This window comes from Zingiber officinale, chromosome 8A, assembly GCF_018446385.1.
Source record: "Zingiber officinale cultivar Zhangliang chromosome 8A, Zo_v1.1, whole genome shotgun sequence".
NCBI classification, from domain to species: Eukaryota; Viridiplantae; Streptophyta; class Magnoliopsida; order Zingiberales; family Zingiberaceae; genus Zingiber; species Zingiber officinale.
This window is the reverse complement of record NC_056000.1, coordinates 11,371,957-11,395,662: the sequence shown is the minus strand read 5'-3', so window position 1 is coordinate 11,395,662 and position 23,706 is coordinate 11,371,957. Positions and strand designations below refer to the sequence as shown.

The 23,706-nt window shown below is 36.4% G+C and overlaps 1 protein-coding gene across 2 annotated transcripts; it reads right to left on the bottom strand.

Annotated features, from left to right (window-relative positions):
• Positions 1 to 2,469: 2,469 nt before the first annotated feature.
• LOC122012437 (THO complex subunit 6-like) lies at positions 2,470 to 18,209 on the bottom strand. 2 transcript variants are annotated; one of them, XM_042568980.1, is made up of 14 exons: positions 17,857 to 18,209; positions 16,874 to 16,905; positions 16,662 to 16,772; positions 16,433 to 16,515; positions 16,278 to 16,323; positions 15,746 to 15,806; positions 14,628 to 14,681; positions 14,421 to 14,501; positions 9,985 to 10,024; positions 9,107 to 9,216; positions 5,927 to 6,037; positions 3,831 to 3,947; positions 2,798 to 2,927; positions 2,470 to 2,692 (listed from the first exon to the last, which is right to left on the bottom strand). In XM_042568980.1, exons 1-13 carry the CDS (start codon positions 18,076 to 18,078, stop codon positions 2,826 to 2,828), a joined length of 1,170 nt encoding a protein of 389 aa, XP_042424914.1. In that variant the 5' UTR covers positions 18,079 to 18,209; the 3' UTR covers positions 2,470 to 2,692; positions 2,798 to 2,825. The 2 variants fall into 2 exon arrangements, with proteins under 2 accessions (XP_042424914.1, XP_042424912.1); XM_042568978.1 differs by having other exon boundaries at positions 2,470 to 2,927.
• Between the last annotated feature and the right edge of the window lie 5,497 nt (positions 18,210 to 23,706).

The window sequence follows — 23,706 nt, the reverse complement described above, 5'->3', positions numbered from 1 at the left end:
CCTAGGTTAGATTCAATACCTATACTTTCTTCAAACAAGCAACAACACTCGCCATCTTGATGCCAATGTTTCATTGCTTTACTCTTCCAATGGGTAAAACCAAGTACCAAAACACTAGAACAGCAAAATCTGAGTTGTCTCAATCTTCCATCATGTTTCTTCAGGACCACTTCTTGAGTTGAGCCACATCACTATCGATGATTGATTGTCATCCTCATCTTTGCATGTGAATACATCAATCATCGATATCTAATGCTCTTTAATTGATCATCTTAGCCATTGCTTCTTCACGATCTTTATTATCCCAAATACAAATAGGACTACGTTTCTTTCACAGCCATCTAATATAAATTACAAAATCCATTTTTTTTTGGATACGAAGTATCATAACAAATTGGTTAGCCGTTATTTTCATAGAAAACTACTCTTAACTTGAAATAGTTGAGACAACGAAAGGAAAGCGAAGGCTATCCACATCCGAATCTAGAGATATCCATGGAATTTAGAAATTCAACCAAGTTTACCTCGACATATTTGTGAGTTGCAGTTATTTCTTTCTCCTTCATCTTCATCTTCATCTGGACGGGCTTGATAAAGCAAAATAGTACTGAACAATATAAACGGAAACTAATTCATGACAAGCAAGAAGAGCGGGTAATTCATCACATCATCTCCAACCCAAAAATTGGATGAACAAGTGTGGGCCCTCGTATCATCCCTGCTTCAGGCTTTGACCATGAGTGATGTCCTTTCTGTTACCAAATCCAGCAGGATAGATTACTTATGAGAGAACAATAGAGATGGTCCTGAGAGAGAGAGTTTGCAGGAGCTGACAGAGGCCTCACGCCTACCATTTCGGGCTTACATCCCAAATAATAAAGAACGGGATTTGAGATAGTGCCAGTAAGTGAATGGGCAGAGGCCCCTACAACACATCAATGCCCTGTGATAGTAGAAAAGTCAAAATACTGGCACGCATTGTTAAAATTTCAACACTGGTAGTCTTACTCTGCTGTTCATTTTTCTGGTTCTTCTAATCAAGTAACCATCGAAAATCCATATGATATTTGCTGAAATAGTTTTTCGAGTTTTGTTGCGTACCTTGCATGACAAGTTGATAGCCCGCAAGAGTAGCAGCGACCCAACGACTCCAGACTCCAGACTCCAGACTCCAGCAAAAATTTTAGTGCTGGCTAGCATGTCAAATTATATTCTAATGTTGAAAAGGCATAATAAGTTGGAAAGGAATTCAACTTATATGTGGTCCATAAAGATTGATGGACACTTCACTCCAATGTTTTTTCAGGACATTTTAGTGATTAGCACATAAAATATTATTATCATGAGATCTATGATTCAAATTTTGATATGTGATAGTCATTATTTCAAAAGTTAATAATCGGTCGTATTTTATCTCCTCTGTATTGACCTTGAGACGGATTGATGAAAACATTGAAGACGAACGTATTTACTTTTTGGCACCATAAAGACTGATCAACACTTCACTGTCCCATGGAATCAGACTTTGATGTTGACAGGGAGGTAGACTCATGTAACTCGCCACTCTCTTATCAAATCCAAGCTTGATCCGAATTGGCGTGAAAATAAACTGTGAGTGCAGACAAGACATTTATACCCAATTGCTGGAAAAACAACCACAAACAAATTATTATACTGGACCACATATCTCACAATCCTGCTAAAGATTACAATAATTCTGCGATGTGGCAATTTGATTTTGTATAAAATGAGTTAATGTTGGAAAATTTGGACCACGTAGCGAAAGAAAGCATACGTAATTTTGCTGATGCAGCTTGCATTTGATGGATGAAAAATCTAGCAAGTGAGAAATGAAGGTGTTGCAATAAGGCACAAGGATCTAATAACAGTAAATTGAGTTGCCTACTGACAATTTAATGGAAAAGATATAATCTAATTGCGTTGGATGAAAAATAATTGCAACTGCCTAAGCATAATGAAAACAAATAAAATAGTCTCAAAGACGATGACAACAATTATGTTGCCAGTTCAAAATGAGGGCACAAGCTTGCTTGGATTGAGATTTGCTCGGCATTTCCAAGAGTAGCAATGTTTCATGCATTTAACTATTCATTATCTAAATTGAACCAAATAACATTTAATTATGTTTTATTTCTCATAATTTTAATTATGTGATTATCTGATAATCACATAATCAAAATTATATATGATAACTTGAACCAAACGCACCCTTAAAGCTAATAGACACGAGTGAATACATTCAGTGTTATAGATATATAGTGAGAGAAATTTGTTATCCTGCCCATCTACTCAATACTCACTCCTGGATATACACTCCATTCACAATGATTATATCTTTTCCTTAAAAAAACCACCATAATTGTTTGTGAAGAGAGTTTCAACTAATCACGCAAATGCACTGGTTCAAAAAATGGAATATATTTTTCCAATAACATTCTAGTCAAAATATGCCTTCTTGTACTCAAACTCATTATTTCAGATAAATCTTCATCTTGGGACCTTAACAAATTTACATTTAACACTGGAAGCATAATACAGACAGCCAGTAAGATAATGATTTTTAGAAATTTTCACAAATTGTCGAATTGGAAAATATAGAAAGCACTAATGCTAGAAGTTCTCGTCAAACTAAAATTGGCCGAGCATGCAAGCTTCCACCGAGACACTTGGCCTGTTCCATTGAAGATGATTGATCCAATCAAAGAAACATTTGCAGTGCACATTGCAACAAGCTCTCAGGTATATAATTGCCAAGATGAATTCAAAGTGCAAATACCATCAAAATTCAGAATGATGATAGATATTCATGAATAGTTATCCAAGCCCCGACAATAAAACGTGCACAGATGGCTACCAAATTGTGATAAAACATCCACCAGAGCTCCATACCCACCAACAGCTATAACCTGAAGATCAAGCCAGTAACACTTTTCATAATCCAGCAGGAACAATAAAAAAATAAGCAGTTTGTCTTGATGGGAAATTGAAAGAGATGAAAGACAACAACAACCAAGCATTTTCCCACTAAGTGGGGTCGGCTGTATGAATCCTTTTACGCCATTGAACTCTATTTCCTATTATATCATTGAAAGAGATGAAAGACACTAGCAGAAAATTACCCAGGGGATTGTTTTTTTTCTTTTTTTTTTTTCTTGTTAGTCAACAAAGAAAATCAAATAATTTGCAACTTTAAGGAACTCTAGCAATATTCTCAATCAATCATCACCTCTGTTTTATTCAACTTTTTTGCTATAACTTTTATAGATTTCTGGAACATTACAGTTAGAATCTAATTGCTTACAACAAAGGCCAAGTCAAGATAAAGGTGCATCGAAGATCTAATGCCTTAAATGTAGTTCAAATATTTGGCCAAGCAAATCATATAGAAAAGATTTTTGAAAACACATCTCACTGAATTTGATTAAATTCAGACTTTCATGAAGAGATATTCTACTTTCATGTAACCTATTGTTTCAATGTTATACAGCTCTTTTATCCCTCAATATATTCTTTAGTGTTCACCTAGCAATGATACTAGAAAAAAGGACAGGTGACTAACATACCATGCAGAAGTGAAACACATATTTTCCTTTCCAAAGAATAATTTTTAAAAAATTGATGTGAGATTCCGGCATGTTAATTAGGATTCAAAATAATAACCGATTGATAAGCAAGGCAACTTAAGAAAGCAACATTGACCATTTTATACAAGTTCCTGAAATAGATTCTTTGGCCATTATAACAAATATAACAAGTATATAATCTTTTAGTAGAAAAATGAAACTTAAAAGAAGTGAGCAAAATCATACTCCAGAAGGATGCAGTGAAACAGAAAATGCAGATTGAGGAGCACATTTTAATTGTGAAAGAGTAGCCCCATTAATACTGAAACGAGTAAGCACAGGTTCTGATCCAACTGCAACAATCTACATAGTGACAGGAAATGGAGAAATCAATATGAATACAACAACAACAAACTTATCCCACTAGGTTGGGTCCGCTATGAATACAAACAAAAACTGATTAAAATAATTGTACAAAATAATAATAAGTTGGAAAACTGTACAAGTTGACATCTGCACTACACAAAATCCATGTTAATTATTTGAGGTTGGCTACAAGGGTCTAAGGGTCATTGTATAATGAACACCTATTTCTCATTTAAGCTAGTTATCACTAATTCCACAATTCCAATCCAAAAAAGGATTAAAACAGATGTCTAGCTCAATCACGAGAAGAATGAAGCTTCCTAAAACCAATTTGACTTCATTTTAACGAAACTTGGAATTTGAACCTTGCAAAGAATTTGGATTTTCAAATAATTTTACGATCTTATTGTTTTATTCAAAGAAAAAAAAGGAAATCATGAATTTGCTTGCGTGGACTTGTAGTGGAAATCATATTAGGCTTTTGTTGTCCTCTCATGTTAGTCATTCTTCCTACAAACTGGAAAGATAAAAACTTAAGTGTATCTAGAGCAGGTCAGAAAATCAACACTTCTATGAATAGCATCCAAAAAGTCCACATCAGCAAATACAGAATATCACTGAAACAAACTAATGCAGTACTCATGCACTAAATTCCTTCTCCAAATTTGACCTACTCCTTTCCTGTAGACCCTAGACATCTCTCCAGACTGCAAAGTTCACATAATTTTTACTTTTTAGTCAAAAAAAGCACATCAAAATATGCAATTGCATTATGTTGCAGATTTGCAGACTCCCATCTAAACCATTTCTTTAAGCATATCTCAGCCAAGTAAAGCTGAATTTTAAAGTACTATTAGACACCGCTATCTTTGCAATTATCCCTCCAGAGTCCGGACTCATGCTAGATGACCTGACATTAACACCAAGTTGACTGATGCCATCACTTCTATTGATCACGTATAAAAAAAAAACTCAAAAAATCATATTGGTCACCTAAATTCATATCTGTGCTTCTGGTATCCAAGTCTGAGCAATATGATATTAGAACATGAATGCCACTTTACCAAAACATGTGATAGGATAAGAGAGTAAGATTGTAGCAAGCATCCTTGATATCACCATCATTATACTAACTACAATTAGCAAGTTCGTGTCTGCAACATTCTTTCGTATCAATTATTAAGTATGAAAGTCGATCAAACCTTGCAAATGTATTAGAGCATATTTTAGTAAAGAGAAAAAGCAGATAAAACTGAGCTGATGTAGATTTTCAAAGTGACCGAAATGTAATTAGTCATTGATTTTGTGATGCTAGATATCAGATTCTCTAGGTCAGGCTGAATACGACTATATTTATCCTATTTATAGACTAACAAGAAAAATCTCTTGGTGATAACTAGAAAACTGCTTATAATAACTTAAAAGTGATCGAATCGTGGAAGATCCTAAAAGTGAGAACTAGTAAAGTGCTACATCAATCTTTTTTTTTTCAGGATTAAGGTCGTATCACCTATCTTACCAATAGCACAGCAGGTAAAAAATCCTACATATTCAACAGATTCTAATGGACAAGTAGTCAAATACTGTATATGTGATATGACCAAACCAGTACAAGCAAAAAAGGGACAGTTTATATTTAAAATGAATTAGCTTAAAAATTACAAATGCCGACGACATGAAGTGTTGTGCCATGTCCACAGTGGTTCAGCACACACAACTGTAGCATATTACTTAGTGGTTGTAATTCAGCTGCCCAAAACAAGCATGGTGTACCTAGAATCGAAAACTTTGATTTGACAGAAAAGAGAATATGTCTATCCAGCTAACAGTTAATAAGAAATTTGCATATCTCAAAGGACTCCAAGAGACAAATAGAACTAACAGGAGTTAAAGTTCCTTGACATAGATTTGAAAAGGTTCATGTAGTCAACCACATATTTAGACAGGGCCCAGTGTGCATCTTGATAAGAACTTACCTGATTATCATCAAACAGCAAATCTTGCACTGGAGCATAATGGCCTATGTTAAAGATACATTCATAGGATAGCAAACTCCAAACTGATAATCCAGCACCAGTTCCACAAGCCTGAAAGGGAACATTACTTATCCAAAACCTTTCATTTGTCATACAAAAAGAAGGGCATGACATCAGAAGTAAAACATATTTACTACTTTAATGTAAATAATATCCATATGCAACCTATATATATTTAATTTATCCAGAGCATTTTGCTTAGTTTAGATGAAACAAGAATATATTTCGATCAGACCAAAGTTTAGATATGCTATGGGACATATCTAGTTCAAAAATTCAACTAATCCACTTATCCTTACTTTTTTTTTAATTAGATTATATTTAGATATGGTGTGCACATACACATGTACACATTAGCATGCATAAAGTGTATAAAAGCATGTGAAACCCACCAACACACTGATATGTATATCTAATTGGGATGGAGCAACAACAGGGATATAGATTATATGATGGGTGGAGTTTGCATATTCATAACATTTGTAGAACCATGGGGGAAAAAACAGGGTATAGCACAACTGCACAAATATTGAAGAAACAATTAAAATGAGCAGAGCAAATATATATGGTAAATTCAATAAGTGTCAAGTATCTTATTGTCTACTCATAAGGAATGAGGTTAATTTTTGCAACGTTGTATTAGTAAAACTCTTAGGGTGCGTTTGGTTCAAATTATCATGTATAACCTTGGTTATGTGATTACCAAGTAATCACATAACCAAGGTTATGGGGAATAAAACATAACCAAATATTGTTTGGTTCAACCTAAGTAATGCAACAAAAATTTGTTTGTTTGAAGGTTTTAATGAATAACCTAATTTAATATTTTACTATATTATCCTTAGTTACAAAACCAACCATATATATTATTATTATTATTATTATTATTTTTTAAACCTTACATTTTTTTTCTTTTTCACATTTTTCTTTATTTTTAAAGTTTTTTTAATTTGTTTACGTTTATTTTTTTATTTTTTTTACATTTTTTAAATTTTTCTATTTTTTATTTTTATATATTTTTTAAATTTTTTAACTTTTTTATTATTTTTACGGTTTTTAAAGTTTTTACGTTTTTTCTATTTTTTATGTTTTTCCATTTTTTTATTATTTTTAAATTTTTTATGTTTTTTATGTTTTTTCTATTTTTTATTTTTTAATTTTTTTATTTTTTTACATTTTTTTATTTTTTAAAAGTTTTTTTTATTTTTTATATTTTATCTTTTTTTTCTTTACATTTTTCTTTTTTATCACATTTTTCTCTTATTCGAGGGTATTTTGGGTAAAAAAATTTCATTAACCCCGGAATCAAGAAAAACCTCAGTTTTTCGAAATTTTCCGATTCCGGGTTGCATGCCCCTTTTGTTGACGTGTCAGACATTGAACATTACTCGGGAATCATCGATTACCTAAACCAAATAGGATTTTCGTTGATAACCTTGGATGGATAACAAGGTTATCAAGGATAAACCCCAACCAAACGCACCCTTAGGGTGCGTTTGATTCAAGGTTATCATGCATAACCTTAGTTAGTTATGAAAAATAAAACATAACCTAATGTCGTTTGGTTTATTCTTAAATAATGCAATAAAAACTTGTTTGTTTAAAGATTTTAGCGTATAACTTAGTTTAATATTTTATTTAAAAAAATAGTAATAATATAATTCATATTATAAGGAAATAAATTTATATGAATATATAGAATTTATTAGATTTTTCAGGAATTTTTAAATATTTTAATGGGATAAATCAATTAGGGTTTAGAAAAGTCCTTTTGGCTATCCTATTTAGACTGGGAGTGGATTGGAACTTAACCTAAGTTTGGAAAATTAAAACCTAAGTTTTAATTAAAATTATTCTTCCCCGTCGTCGTTCCTCTTCCCGTTCCTCGCAAGTGCCTACAACACTGCCGTTGCATGTCCACCGGCATCGCATTTGTCACAAGAGATGTCGGCACCCCATCCTTCTCCTTCCCAAGTCACACGAGACGTCGGTGCCCGTACTAGAGTTCCTCACGAGTGCTTGCAACATTATCGCTGAAGCAGCGACTAAGTGCACGTCCGCCGACGTCGCCTCCGTCCACACAAGACATCGACGCCCCATCCTTCTCCTTTTTAAGCCATGCGAGACGCCCACGCCCGTACTAACCAATTCGGGAAGACGAAGCTCCACTCACATGTGTCCTTCATTGGCCACCCCCAAACCGCCGCAGAGCTTTGCCACCACTCGCTAATCACGCTCGACAACAACTCATGACTGGATTCTCGTTAACCGTGAGATCAAGAAAAACCTTAGACTTCGAAGATAATCAGGTTCTGAGATACATAACCCTTTTGCTGACGTCGTGACTTGACAGGCATGCATGATAACTTGAGAATCAATCTGTACCTAAATCAAATGAGGTTAAATAATATAACCTAAGATGGATAGCTAAGGTTATCACCAATTACCTTGAACCAAACACCCCCTTAAGGTTGCATTTGATACACATGAATGGAATGGAAATGAAATGAAACTAAAAAATGAAATAAAATGAAATGAAAAGAGCAGTGATCCATTTCATTTATTTATTTGGTTGCAATAATAAAATTGATATAACTATGCTTTAATCTATGTAACTTTTTTAGATCTCTATTTTTTTCAACCAACTTAACTTATATGCTCCACTTATCTATTTGAGTGTTTAATCTTCTTTGTTCATTTGACATACCTGATTGATTGATCCACAAAATATTCTTGACATGGCTGGTACACTCAAACACGTCCAATCCACTCAATTCCAACCTGATATGGTTGGTATATCTTATTCGACCAACTTAACCGACTTGACTCACTTGATCTTTTCACACAATTTGATTGGCTCCAACTCTAAATAATATTATATTTCTTAAATAACTTTTACTCTGAATCAAAACAAGAAATAAAATAAAAGAACTATTGAACTTTAATTAATAATAGATCTTACTTATCATCTAAAAAATAGTTTAATTTTGCTACCCAATGAAGAAGTATCATATATTTTAATAAAATCTATACAAGAAGAAACTAGAGGTAGAATAACATTATTTCAAAAAAGCAAAAAAAAAATTACAGAAGCAAATGCATTGAAGATAGAAATTGTACCAGCCAACTTTCACTTGAATCAATGGCAACGCAACTGACCCAAGAAGACAGCTTAGACTTAAGGTTCCTCCCAGATTGTATAACTTGAGTGCATAATCCACTTCTACAATCTAAAATACAAATAATTCAAGAGCTGCATAAATCAGCAAATCTCACATGTTCATGAGCATGAAAAACATAAAATTGAATGTAAAAATTATAAATTAAGCTATTATCTGATATCGCCAAAAGGCTGATAGCCACTACGGAACCAATGAATCAACCTTTACCTTCTTTATTTGCCTCATTCTACCTTAGTTTTTCACCATCACTTCTAAGTTAAACCACAGATGTGAGGACTTCAGGTTTTTGAAATTCTAAATTCTAATCTTTATGTAAATACTAAATGGTTCTAGGAATTAAAAAACACTCATCAGATTTCCAGTCAATCTGTACCCCCTTGCAAGGAACACAAAAAAAAGTTGATTCTAAGAGCATTAAGCGATTCATGTGATCTTTGGAGTCTCAAAGACAGAAACATTTGATTGAGTATCTCCAAAAGATTATTTTACATAAGCCAGAGCATTCAGTAAACAATACAGATATATTAGTTTCACTCTCTCAACCTTCACTTGTCTTAACAAATTCTACAACTCAGATTCAGACTAACAAGACATATTTGTTGGGAGAAGTCATGCAATGGAAACTCACTAGAGTCCAAGAATACCATCTACAGATTGAATAATACGCATGGACTAGTCAATTTAGTTTTACCAACATTCAGACATTTTATTGTTCAATACTGTCATGTTCCAAGTATAAATTTTAAAAGCTAGTGCACATATATTTCCAGATTGTAGGTCATTCGACAGCACTATACTATTAAGTTTCTAACTCACCCCATATTCGTGTTGTTCCATCTTCTGAACCTGTGATAATCTTAAAAGGGATAACCACAAAAATGAGTTAGTAAACAGAAGACGTAAGATGTAAAAACTGCCAATTTGAAATGCCAAAGTGGTGAGAATTTAGTGTCGAGAGAATAATAGCTGAAAAGGTTAGGCACTAGATGACATAGTAAAAAACTAGTTGTAAAACCTGAGGATGAACAAAATGAAAGGGGCGCGCACATAGTTTTAAAAGCAGTCTATGGTATCGCTTATGTAACTAAGGCTTCGCCTTGTTACATTTATCTTTGATCAACTACTGTGCTCATTAACTTTTGGAAATTTTAAACAAGCATTTGTTCCGTCTTTTGGTAAGGCATAAAGCTTAGGTTATAATTGTATTATGTTATGCATTAAGATGTAGATGTCGAGCCTAAAATGAATCAAGCATTTGAAATGATTGTTCAAGCTTGACTTGATTCATTTTTTATAAGCTTGAGCTAATCTTTTATTTGTTTAATTGATTATTGAGCTTGATAATTTAAACTTATTTGCTCATTTTAAATTTCTTTTTTTGTTTATTTAGTATGTTGATAAGAGTTTTATTAATGAATATGGTTCATGAGCGTTATTCATAAACATTATGCACAAATATTAACGAGCCGAATACATGTGTTCAAGTTTGTTTGTTTAGTTTAACAAGTTGTTCAAATGTATTTATTTACTTGATCTTATGTGCATTGAATAAACATAAACAAACTCTTACCAAGCCAAATATCAAGTTTGTTCACGAACGTTCAATTCATTTACAACCCTATGTGCTTGAGTCATAGTATAATATTCAGTTTCATATAACATAGCAGGTATAATCGTCATTTTTTTAGAACTTCCCTTTAGGTTTTAGAAATACTTTACGATCACATAAAACACTCGACGCTCTCCTCCATTTCAACCATCCTGTTTATATTCTAGATAAAACATCTCTCTCAATCCCTGCATCATTTTGTAAAAAAAACTTAAATACTTAAAGCTCTCGGTTCTAGACAACTCAACATCTCCTATCTTAACAATTATCTCATTATGTCTAATATTGCTAAACTTAAATTCCATATATTTTGTCTTTATTCTACGAAGCCTAAACCCTTTCACTTCTAGTATTTACCACCAAAATTCGAGGTTAACATTTACTTTTTTACGTGTTTCATCTAACAAAATAATATCATCTACAAACAACATACACAATGGTACCGTGTCTTGGATGTGTCTAGTGAGTTTGTCAATGATTAATGTAAAATTATACGGACTTAGGCTGTAACCCTATCTTTATAGGAAACACTTCGATTAATCAGCCTAAAATCTTCACTCTTGTTGTTACGACCTCATACATATCCTTAATTAGTTCTATATATATTACGCTAATACCTCTCTTTTTCTAGAATTCTCCATATAATTTCTTTTAACACTCTATCATAAACTTTTTCTAAGTCAACGAAAATCACATGTAGATCTTGCTTTTGTTCCCAATACTTTTCAATTAGTTGTCTGAGAATATGCATAACTTCTATTGTCGATCTTCGAGGCATAAATCCAAATTGATTTTCAATTACCATAGTCTCCTTCCTTAACTTTTTTCTAGAATTCTAGAAATTTTGCAAATACTAAATTTTAATTTTAAAATCTTGAAAAATATAAGGATGCGTTTGGTACGCGCGTTTTCCATTTTCATTTTTTGGAAAACGCGCGTTTTCTAGAAAACAGAAAACGACTTTTTGTCATTTTCTGTTTTTCTAGAAAACGCTAGCTATTTTTTTAGAAAATAAGCACGAAAAACGCAAACCAAACACCATTTTTCAGAAAACGCGCGTTTTTCAGAAAATAAAAATGAAAAATGTGTGTACCAAACGCACCCTAAATATTTTTAGAAACTAATAATTACTTAAAAATTCTAGAATGGAGTTATATAGTACCAATAATGCTTAAATTATAAATTTATTGATTGATTTCAATTTCGAGTCTTATTTGATTGAATTATATATTCCATTAAAGCACCAATAATTCTGAACAAGGATTTATTGGATTAATCTAAAAATACCAATAATTGAAATCTAATAATATGCAAATATAATTCAAGCTTTGTAAGAGAACTAAATAAAAAAAATTAATTTAAATAAATAAAGAATTTCTAAGATAAAATTATACAAGCAGTTTACATTGATAATAATAAATATGGGGAAATATATATGAAGACAGTCTCATAATAAAAACAAATGAAAAATTAAAATTTGTATCACTTATTTTCTAAAATTAAAGGCAAAAAAAATGACCAATAGAGTTTAACTATAAATCTTCGTCAAAGATTTTTGCCAATAGAGTTTAACTATAAATCTTCGTCAAAGATCTAAAAGTAATATCAGATGACTATATTGTAATAAAATGAAAGTGATAGACTGTTGGTGCAATTGTGTCGGGGTCAAAGTTGACCAATTTGGCTCAAGTTTAAGTTTTGATGTTAGACAATATATGAACATTACAAGTGCAATTGTCCATTAGAAAGAATGTTGGTACAACTCTCCTTTGGTCAGGTTGACCAGTTTGAAATGAGAGAGTAGTCAAGTAGGTCAAGGTTGACCGGATACTTGACTGGGAAAGTCCTACCTGGAGGTTAAGCAAGGGCAAGACCAATGGGATGGCTGACAAAAGAAGAAAAACTAAGTGAGTTAATATTAACCGAACACTCGGTGTGTCTCGGTAAGTGAAGCCGAGCAATGAGGAAGTCCAGTTGAAAAGTTCTAGTGAGTGAAGGTAGGTGGTGAAAAGTCCTGGTGAGTGAAGCCAAATAATTAGAAAGTCCCGGTGAGTGAAGTCGGGAAGTGAGAAAGTACTGATGAGTGAAATCAGACAGTTGGAAAGTCCTAGTGAGTGAAGCTAGATAGGGAAATCCTAGTGAGTGAAGATAGGTAGTGAAAAGTCCTAGTGAGTGAAGTCAGACAATTGAAAAGTCTAGTGAGTGAAGTCAAGCACACCTGATGTTTGGAAATCCAAGTGGGTCATAGAGGACCGAACACTTGGCACGAGCAGAAAAGTCCAAGTGTGTCAAAGGATTGACCAGACATTTGATGGAGAAATCCCATCAGATCAAGTGGACTGAATGCTAGACAATGAGGAGCCCCCAATAGGTCACGATTGACCGGATGTTGGGAAAATGGAACCCTAGGCTTAAGTTAAGCAAGTTAGGGTATTAAAATCGATTAGGCTAAACGATTCCCACTGAGCGTAAGCGATTTAGCAAGGCTTAATCACTTAAGAGAGTCGTTGACGTGAGGGAACAGAAAGCTGCTAAATCGCTTAGGATAAGCGATTCAGCAGGCCTTTTAAGGTCCATTTTAAAGAAACAGAAAGGTCCTGAAGCGAGTTGTGGTAAGAGATTAAGCAAGGCAGCTTTTGCTTACGGGTCTTTCTCGTGATTGAACAGAAAGGAGCGGAATCAATTCTGCCCCTCTTAAGCAATTAGGGTAATCGCTTAGGCTTAAAAATATAGTCGTTCTAAGCAGGTTGCAGAGGTAGTAATCGCTTAAGGAGAATCTTAAGCGATTCAAGGCAGTCGAAGAGCCCTAGAAAAGGGTTAACACGTGCACTGTTTCTTATGTCTCTCGCTCATAGTTTCTCAATGACACACGGCCAATTCTTGGAGATTTAGAGTGAAGTGTTGCTGCATTTCCAAGTTGATCAAAAGGTGTTTCCAAGCAAGAAGAAAGCAAGCTAGGGTTTCATTGTTGTAATCTTGTAAGATTTCATTTGTATTAGCTTCTCATCTTCTTCTTCTTCTTGTATTTCTTCGTGTGTGTGTTTGTACAAGGCTTCTCCACTTCCAGATTATTTCCGAGAAGGTGCTCTTTCATAGTGTATGTGTGAGAGAGGGCCAGATCTTTGGATTAGTCACCTCAAGGAAGTGGATACCAAGTAAACACAATGAGTTAGCATTGCTTCCAAGTTTCCACCGCGCAAGCAAGAAATCGAAACGAGCTATTCAACCCCCAACCCCGGTCCTAACACTGTGAAATACAAAAAAAAAGTTGTTTTAGAAAACTTCAAATTCATTTTTTTTGTGTGAACCATGCAACAGAATTTGATACAGAAGTGTAAAATTATTAGAGAAACATCACAGTATGCAAAGTGCATATCTGTGCTAGTTAAATATTATTTAATATTAGTCTTATTATTGCAACAATAGGCCACAATTTCCAACTATTTGAGGTTGGATACATTGATCCTATTAGGCCATTGAATTCTATATATAGAGTAGTTTATTTTCCATCATTCTGCATTTCAACCATGTCTTTTTGTTAACTTAAAGACAGGAAAACATTCCTCACCGTGCTAACTAGCTCTCTAATGATAAAACAAGACGGGGGTTTAGACAGCAGATAAAAAGAATGGCATTTACTTACCTGATGACTAGATTTACGAGCAGTAATGCAATGCAAATAATCTGCATGACCCTTGAATACCATTTTCTGTTTCCCTGTTTCCTAAATGCAATAAAGCTCCACATGATTAAAGGCTATAGCTGGAAAATAAATATCAACTCCACGTATCAAATAAGCATATAAACATACAAAAATGAAACCCCCTTTGAGGGTGGATTAGTTACATACAATGTCCCATGAGTATGCACGAGCATCACCAGCAGCTGAATAAACTGAGCCTTCCTATTTCAAAAACTGAATTTGGTTAGTCACCAAAGATGTTCATCACCAGCATTCCATAGTGCAAATCAACTTATAATGTATTCAACAACTAAAGGAAGTGTGGGTAGGACCTATGGCCTCATCATTGGATGGATAGGAGTAGAACTGATCATTAAAGAGATGGGCTGGTCAAGCATCAATTTAATTTTGTTGCCATTCGGGTCAAAAAGTAATGCCTAAGCCCAGTATTAAGAGGTATAAATGTCCCAACCCCATGCATTAAGTTAAATTTTCTTGAAGAATGCAGAGCAAAACTATTGCCAAATAAAAAAAATTATAAAAGATACATAGTATAACTTAGCATGAAACCAAACACTAATTATAATGAACTATGAAGCTAATGTTTACTTATAAGCTAAGCTTGAGTCAAATTATACACGTCATGAAACTAACATTTTTCACAATGTTATAGAACACCTTATCTTTGATGGGTATGGTACTATGGTATACCGAAATTGGTGAGCATTAGGGTCTTCCAATGCTAAGTCAAATTATACATATTGTAAATCTAGCATTTTCACAAAACTATAGAACACCTTATCTTTGATGGGAATGGTATAATGAAATTGGTGAGTATTGGGGACTTCCAATGATGAATCAAATTATACATGTTATACAATCAACATTTTTCACAATAGTATATAACACCTTATCTTTGATGGGAAAGTATAACGAAATTGGTGAGTATTGGGGGACTTCCAATGGAAAATCAAATTACATGTGTTATAAAACCAACAAATTTCACAACACTATAGAACTCCTTATCCTTGATGGGAATGGTATAATGAAATTGGTGAATATTGGGGAACTTCCAACTGTGAGATAATTGAAAATTTTTGAATTGTCACAAGAGTGCTCAGAATCAGATAAGAATGTGAGGGAAGTGTAAGAAATACACTACAAAACCACTCAAAGGCTTTAGAAAGCAAATCCAGTAGCATTCTTATCTACTACCACTATCAATAATCCAGAACATACTTAAAATGCAAGCAAAGCAAACAACAGAAAGGGAAATGAACAATAACCTGTTCATTGATTGTGATGGCATTAGTCTCAGGTATTGGCGATAGAGCCCCCCAAGGACCCCTGAAATTAGGAAAGATAAGGTAATTTGACATTATATCAAAAGAAACATAAAGAGACATACAAATATTGAAAAGTTGAAGAAGAAAGCTCTTCAGTTTGAAATTCTTATGTGCACCAAAACCACACAAGGAAAAACAGCATGCTAGACAAAGCAGATTCATGGTAAAATAGAAGTGTCTGCCTAAAGAGAGTAGCATTACTTAAAAAAAACCCTCCTTTGATGCCTTATTAGAATTTATAAAATGAATGTAGCATACATGTTTTTATGACCAAAGATGGCTTAATCATTACAACCAAAACTAAAAAAGTTCAGACTGAAATATATGAAACTAGTATATATAAATATGCATGAATTTGTTAGCACAACTGCACAAATGAGATATCATGTTTCAGATATCTCATTCATATATACTAAAATCAAATAAGGACACCAAACTTATTTCAAAACTAGTAATATTGTAGAAATCCTACTCATGTTGTGGGTTTGCCAAGTCAAGTATTGGCTTCAACAAATTACCTGTAAGGATAAAAAATGAAATGGAGTAAATGAAAGCACATATTTCATGAGTGCATTGTACAGATTTTAACCAATGAATTCAGAAACTGGCCTTCTCATACATTCATACCCTGGGTCTTTTTATCCACAACAATATGTGAACTCAGTATTTCCTTCCAATTCCAACCCCTTAGTCGGCCATCGTCACCACAACTGCATAACATAGACAACTATATTTAACATAGAAAGACTGTCACTGATGGAGCAAATAACTAGCACGCATGTCCATCATCTGAGAATCATAACAAATACCGATGTTAAAGAGCTAAGCAAAGAAGACATAATCACAATCAATAGACCTAAAAAGCAAGCAGTTCTCTCCGTGAGTATAGAACTTCAAATCATAGGTGGGGCCTTTGTGTGCTGGAATGATACTAAGTGGGTCTGCTGACAATGGATCAGCCGCAGTCCTGATTTGAAAAAGCAGATGGGCAGATGGCTATTGAGCAAAAAAAAATAAGGCACTTTCATAAATCACAAAGATAATTAATGAGAAAAAAAAAGTGCATACCTCAGATTTGTCGCCATATCTAACTGCTGGTACTGAAAATATAAGAAGGGACCAGAAAAAAAATATCAGAAAAATATCTTGGAGGAATGGCATTCAATAAGCCTAGCCCTAGCACATCAAGACAATATCATGCATGTTTTCCTGGAAAGCCTAACCACATAAATTAGTAGCAAAATGAGGTAATCTAGAAATTTCAAATAGTGCATCACTACAACTTTGGGTCTGCTCAATTTTCAGATTTACAGAACTACTATACTTTACAATTAAACAAATGGCCTATGATCTAGAAAAAGAATAGTTACAAATCCTGGAGATGATGAAATACCCCAATCACAGTCACCAAATTATATACAAACAATAAAGCTCAACCAGCATCCTTGAAAATAATTTATCATCGAGCAATGCATTGAAATTATTCTTGCCAAATCCAATTTAAAACTCCTAAACTCCTCTTAGATATGTTTCCTCTCTCCAATCAATGTATTGCATTGAATAAATATTTCAATCTTGTGGAAACCCATATTAAAACAGAATTTACTTGAGTTTGGACGATATTAGGACTCAATAAACAGCATTTTATAAAGTCAAATATGGAGAAGATTGTATCTTTTCAGTGCATCATTAATCACAAAAGCATAGTATTGTTGGTCTTCTATTAGTTGTCAACGAGTAAGAAAAAGTATAATATGTAGCAGTTTTAATTTAAATATTAATTTTAACATATTTGTATGCTCCAACCTCCAACTTACTTCCATATAAATACAGTGGGAAATTCTATATTACCGAGAAAATATAGTGTTCTTGCCTTCAAATCAATGTGCATTATTCTATTGAGCCCATTCTTTCAATTTTCGATTGCGCGTGTTTTAATTAACTAAGGCTAAAGAGCAGACGTCATAGAAAACATGATCGAAGACCTCTTAACAAGAAAATGTACTTTCATAACGCATTCAAAAGAACGGGTGCAACGTCGAATCGATTACCTGAGACATAGAGGCGATGCAGGAAGCCAAGGAGTAACACGACAAGGAACCATCGCTGGAAGCCACGACGAGGATATCAGGGTTAGGGTTCTGGGAAGGGGCGAAGGCAGTTCGGAAGACAGTTCGACATCGCAGTTCCCTCTCCTGGAGAATGCTCTTCCTGTATCTTTCTTCGTCCCAAGACCTAGCGTCACCACCTGCTGCCTCCTGTTCTGTGGCCATTCCGGCATCGCCCACGATGGTCGCCGCTGCTTCTCCCTCTATTTCGACGAGCAAGAGCTGGCCTTCCTGGGGTTGCAATAGCCCAATCGGGTCACTTGTCCCAGCCCTTGTTCGAACAGTTTGTTTACCCCGAGGACAAATTGAAATTTATTTAAAAAATTAAGTAACTTATAATGATAAGAAAGTAATTTTCACTATTACTTAAAATCAATATTATAAAAAAAATATTCAAATTTTTTCTATTAATCGTATTATATATATAACATCTTAAAAAAAAAAACAAGCTTTAGGAGTAGCTTGGTAGGCGGGTCCCATTATTGATGTTTGATAGATGAGAATTAGAATCAAAATATGGATTTGACATCCCTAATTTCATAATCCATCCACCCTTAGGTTAAACTCATTCCTTTCTATTCGTTTTATATATTTTTTTTAACGGTCCAACCCTCCTCTTCCGAACCTTTTCTTTTCTTCTCTTTTACTTTTTCTGCGTTTCATCTCAGTGTCTTTCTTCCTCACTCGTCGCCGCGTCTCTGCTTCCCCACTCATCGGGCCACCCGTGACTGCTTCCCCGACTGCCCGCCCGATTGCCAATGCTTCTTCTTCCCCGACCCCACCCACGATTCTTCTTCCCCGACCCCGCCCATGGCTCTGCTTCTCCGGTCGCCCGCGCTTCTTCTTCCCTGATTGCCCACGCTTCTTCTTCTCCCCCCCCCCCCCCCCCATCTTCTCCTCCTCCTCCTCCTCCCTGCTCGGTCGCCAACGCCTCTTCCTCTCAGCCACCTCTAGTAAGTTGTGGCAGACGATTTCTTTATGTGTACGCATCAATAAAATTAATTGTGTAACTTGTCAATAAAATTAATTGTGTAACTTGTCGTATATAAAATGTGAATGCATTTAATTTTGTACACATAAGTAAAATGTGAATACAATCAAATGTAACTTGTCATAGTAAATTAATTAACATGACATTAATTAATTGCTAAAGCATATGCATTTTCTTTAATCATGTAAAAAATTAAAATGGAGAGGTCATGCAAAGTCTATTCATCATATTTTGTTTAGATCAAGAGCTTACTGTTGTTGGGACTTTGACGTTCGCTAGAGGAGGGGGGTGAATAGCGTCTCATCCAAATCGTCGCTTCCTACGCTTGTTAGTGCACAGCGGAACCAAAAATACTAATAAACAAAAGCAAAGCTAACCCTAGAAAACAATAAATAAGAAGCAAACCCAATGACACGTCGTTTAACGTGGTTCGAAGATGAAGCTCCTACTCAACGGCTGTCCGTAAGGTGGACGATCCCGATCCGTTGGTGGATGACTCCCCAGAAAACCTCCGGCTAGCTCGTGTAGCTCCTTATTGATGGAGAAACCTCGCCACAAACTCTCACCAAGGACTCTTGAGAAGCTAGGGCACTGGTAGACTACTAATAGGGGTTAACCACATCTATTTCGTCAACTTCAACCAAGCTTCCAATGCTTAGTTATATAGGCCACGGGTTAGAAAACCCCGCCTACTAGTCGACTGCCAAAACATGCAGTCGACTGCCCTTCGTGGAAATTCGACCGTTGCAGCCCAACGGCTCGATACCAACCCTCTGTTCGCTACCAGTCGACTGCACCAGTCGACTGATGAAACCACCAGTTGACTGCTACAATACTGCTACAGTACTGCTGCAGTAAACCCTAATTTTGAGATTTTACCCCGAGTACATTCACTCAGCACTCGTTCTCGCCCGACCAACCTAGACCTAGCCTTCTAGCCTCCTCCATCAGCCTTGCGTCCCTCGGATGCCTCCCCATCCTTCACGTCTTACGTTTTGAAGCTTCCATTGGCCTTGTCATTGTTGTCGGGTCTTCCTTTGCCAAGAGGTCGTGCCTCCGGGACTTCATCCATTGCCAAGTCACACTTGGACTTACGTTGCCAAGACTACATGCTTGGACTTACACCGCCAAGACTCATCCTTGGACTTTCCTCCTTTGCCAAGATCACACTTGGACTTACGTTATTGTACCTGGATCTTACACACTCACCCTTGGACTTTCCTTGTTGTACCTGTATCCTGCACACTCACAATGCATATCAAATACAACAATAAACCTAACTTAAACCTTTGCCCAAACATCAAAACCTAGAGTACCCAGATTGCTCCAACAATCTCCCCCTTTTTGATGTTTGGCAACTCATTTAAGTTAAGGAAACAATATAGCAATACATATGCAAATAAATATATGTAATCTACACATGCATAAATCATGGAACCTAATTCTAGGCTCCCCCTTCACCTAAGCTTCCCCTTGAGCTAGGATTTCTTGCAAAGGTAAACTTCTCCCCTTTTGCTAATAAATGAGCAATCGCTCCCCCTTCACCTAAGCTTCCCCTTGAGCTAGGATTTCTTGCAAAGGTATGTAAGTTTTCTACTTAAACCTAAACTTCTCCCCCTTTGCTATACATCAAAAAAAGCTCCAACAATATTCCAATTATTGGACACTTTGACCTCTAATGACCATTGATCCGGTAGTAAGAGTGGGCCCCCCCTCTTGCAAAGTCAACGCCCAGTGGAAGTCATCGGAGCAGCCATCCATCCGGGTAGAGTGTGGTCCGACCGGACGGACGGCTGTAGACGGCCGGTCCGACCGGACTGCCGGCAGGCCGATGGAATCGAATACCCGGATGGGTCCGGCCGGCTCGCACTTATGGTGGGGAGGCACCCTGTCAAATCGGGGTTCCGACGCTCAGTTAAAAAGGTCATGGACCGAGCTGACCTTTTGATCGACCACAGTCATAAAGCACCCCTGTTTATTAGTCTCCACAAAGCACAAGTAAACCACCGCGGATGTCCGGTCAGAGGTTGAGGGATCTGTCCGCTTGGACGACAAGTTTGGAGCAAAGGAAAAGGCCAGAGGATTTCTTTCTCTGACAACCGGTAGGTTTCACGTGTGTGTCATGCTCCAAATCTTGTGACAGGGGATTCAACTGTCCCATCGAGGGCATGCTTTGACTGTAGCGATATGGGTCAGGTAAGCTTTCTGACAGCCGCATACCTAGGAAAGGACAGGTAAGCTTTCTGACAGCCGCATACCTGGGAAAGGACAGAGGACACGTATGCACATCGGTATGCGTGCCCAAACCCTTCACAGCTCTATATAAAGAACCTCAGGTTTCGCCGGAGGTAAGATTGGCTACGTATTCTGAGACTTTGGGGAGCCACCTTGTTCATCGTAATTTACCTGACTTGAGCGTCGGAGGGTCGCCGCCGGGAACCCCCTTCCCGGCTCGACTTCTGTGCAGGTTAGCCGGAGCATCGCGCCTGTAACGACCCAACTCCTGGGTACTAATCTGTGAGCCGGATCGCTACATTAACTACTGAAGCTACTGTACGGAAAACTGGGTAAAATAAAATTTCACTAACTGACTCGGTTAGTCTGACAACTGATACACCCATGCTGTTATAAGGAAGGATTCAAGACCCTTTCCGGTTGGTGTACACGTGCTAAGGAGGATACTTGACCTCCCATCTGAGCTAGGAACTCAGAATTAACCTTAGTCGTGATCGATCCACGGATCGATCAAACTTGCTACGATTCGCGTTCACCGGATCGGTCTCAGGACCGAACCAACAGGTCGGATCGGCCTGCACCGATCCAGTGTGTCGATCGGTCTGCAGACCGATCCGTGCACCGGAAACGCCGGATGCTCTCTTCGGCCGGATCGGCCGGACGATCGATCGATAGCATACAAGAGCATATCAGAGGCTCGGATCGGCGGCCGACCGATCCAGATCCCGATATCGAACGGATCGGCCAGACCGATCCATCTCGATACGAAATCGTAGTTTCGATTTCGAACTTTCGTGCACCGAACGCACTCACAACTCACCGACATAGTTTCTAGATACATGAAAAACAATCTAACATTAACCTACATGCGTCCTAAACTGAACAAACTGAATAGTGCATAGTTTTACTAGATTAAAACATTTACCAGCTAAGGATTTAAACCACAAACAAACTAACAATGTAAATACTGGAATTAAGCTGTTTCGACCCCTAGGATCTTTATTCCAAACCCCTTGCACACACACACCTCCATAGCATTGTCCTCCAGCCTCCGTTAGTCCACTTTTCTTTTACCTGTATCTGCAGTATAAGAAAAGTAGTACCTGTAAGCTAAAGAGCTTAGTAAGAAACCATCTACCTCACAAAAACATGCAACGATGCAAGTATAGTTTCAAAACATGCTATTTGAAAACTGAACTGAGAATGGCAACATGGCATGGCATACAAACATGTACTGAACTGATCATGGCATACAAACATGTACTGAACTGATCATGGCATACAAACAAACTGAGCATAGCATACTGTGTCTGAAACTAAGCATACATACTGAACTGGTCATGCATATACATCTAACTGGTCATGAACTCAAATCATGAAACTTAACTGAGATAATCAACTGAAACTGAAACTGAAACTAAGTTAGTGTTTCCATCACTGATTACATATTTGGAAAACTATATATAATAATAGATGAAAATACTAAATATGCTGCTGGGGCCCTGGCAACTGTACTTACTGTGCGCGCATCCCTACGAGACCCGAGATTGCAAGTTCCGAATCCAGCAGGGTTACTAGGTTATCTGAACCTAGGGACGACTATGGGAGTCCAAGTACAGTGCCATCTGAATAAAAGTAAAATACTGAATACTGTTTTATTTTACTTTGCTGTTCTAGGTTATCTGAACCTAGAGCTAGGTTATCTGAACCTAGAGGCTACTGTGGGAGCCTACCCAATGGATATCTGATCCATAAAGCTGTAATAACTGATAAATAACTGAATAAAATGTTTCTAATATATTTACATGCTGTTAGGACGCCTACTAGTGCATCATTCTGAACTGGGCATTCTACCGAATGCTTGGTGTGCACTAAAAGCACACCCTAAAACTGAAAACTGTAAAATTACTGAACTAACGCCAAAACTAACAAGCGAGAGCAATTATACTGCAGGTGAGGGGTTTCTTACCTCAATCGCAAGGTTTTCTTACGATTCTATCCGCTAGGTTTTCCGGAAAACTGCTCCGTTCGACGAACCGCTTACGTCCTCGCGTTCCTCTCGCGGAGAAGAACCTCTTTCGTGTTGGAGTCGTCGCCGGAAGATGATCCGAGAGTCCTTGGGTTTGGGCACCGAGAGAGGAGGAGGAAGAGGAGTGGGCGGCGATTTTAGGTTTCGGGTGAGGAAAAGCTACGGTGAGAAATAATCTAAAACTCCTCACTTAAATCCTTATTTATTTTTACTAATTAATTCACCCAAAATCAATTATAAATATAATTGATTCCCTCTTCTTCCAGCACGGCCCTGCTGGGTTCAACTGGTTACTAACATTATTCCTTAAACCATAGGTCTCAGGTTCGATTCCCGCTTAGGCCGTTTTCGTTTATATTTATTTTTGCTACTTCCGCTACTCGGAAAATTCCGGAAAAATATCTAAAAATTCCAGAAAAATCATAGAATAATTCTAAAATAGTTTTGAGAATTTTCGGGTACAATCTCCCATACCTTATAAAAGTTCGTCCCGAACTTAAAACAATCTGGGTACTTCTGTCTCATGCTGGCCTCTGCT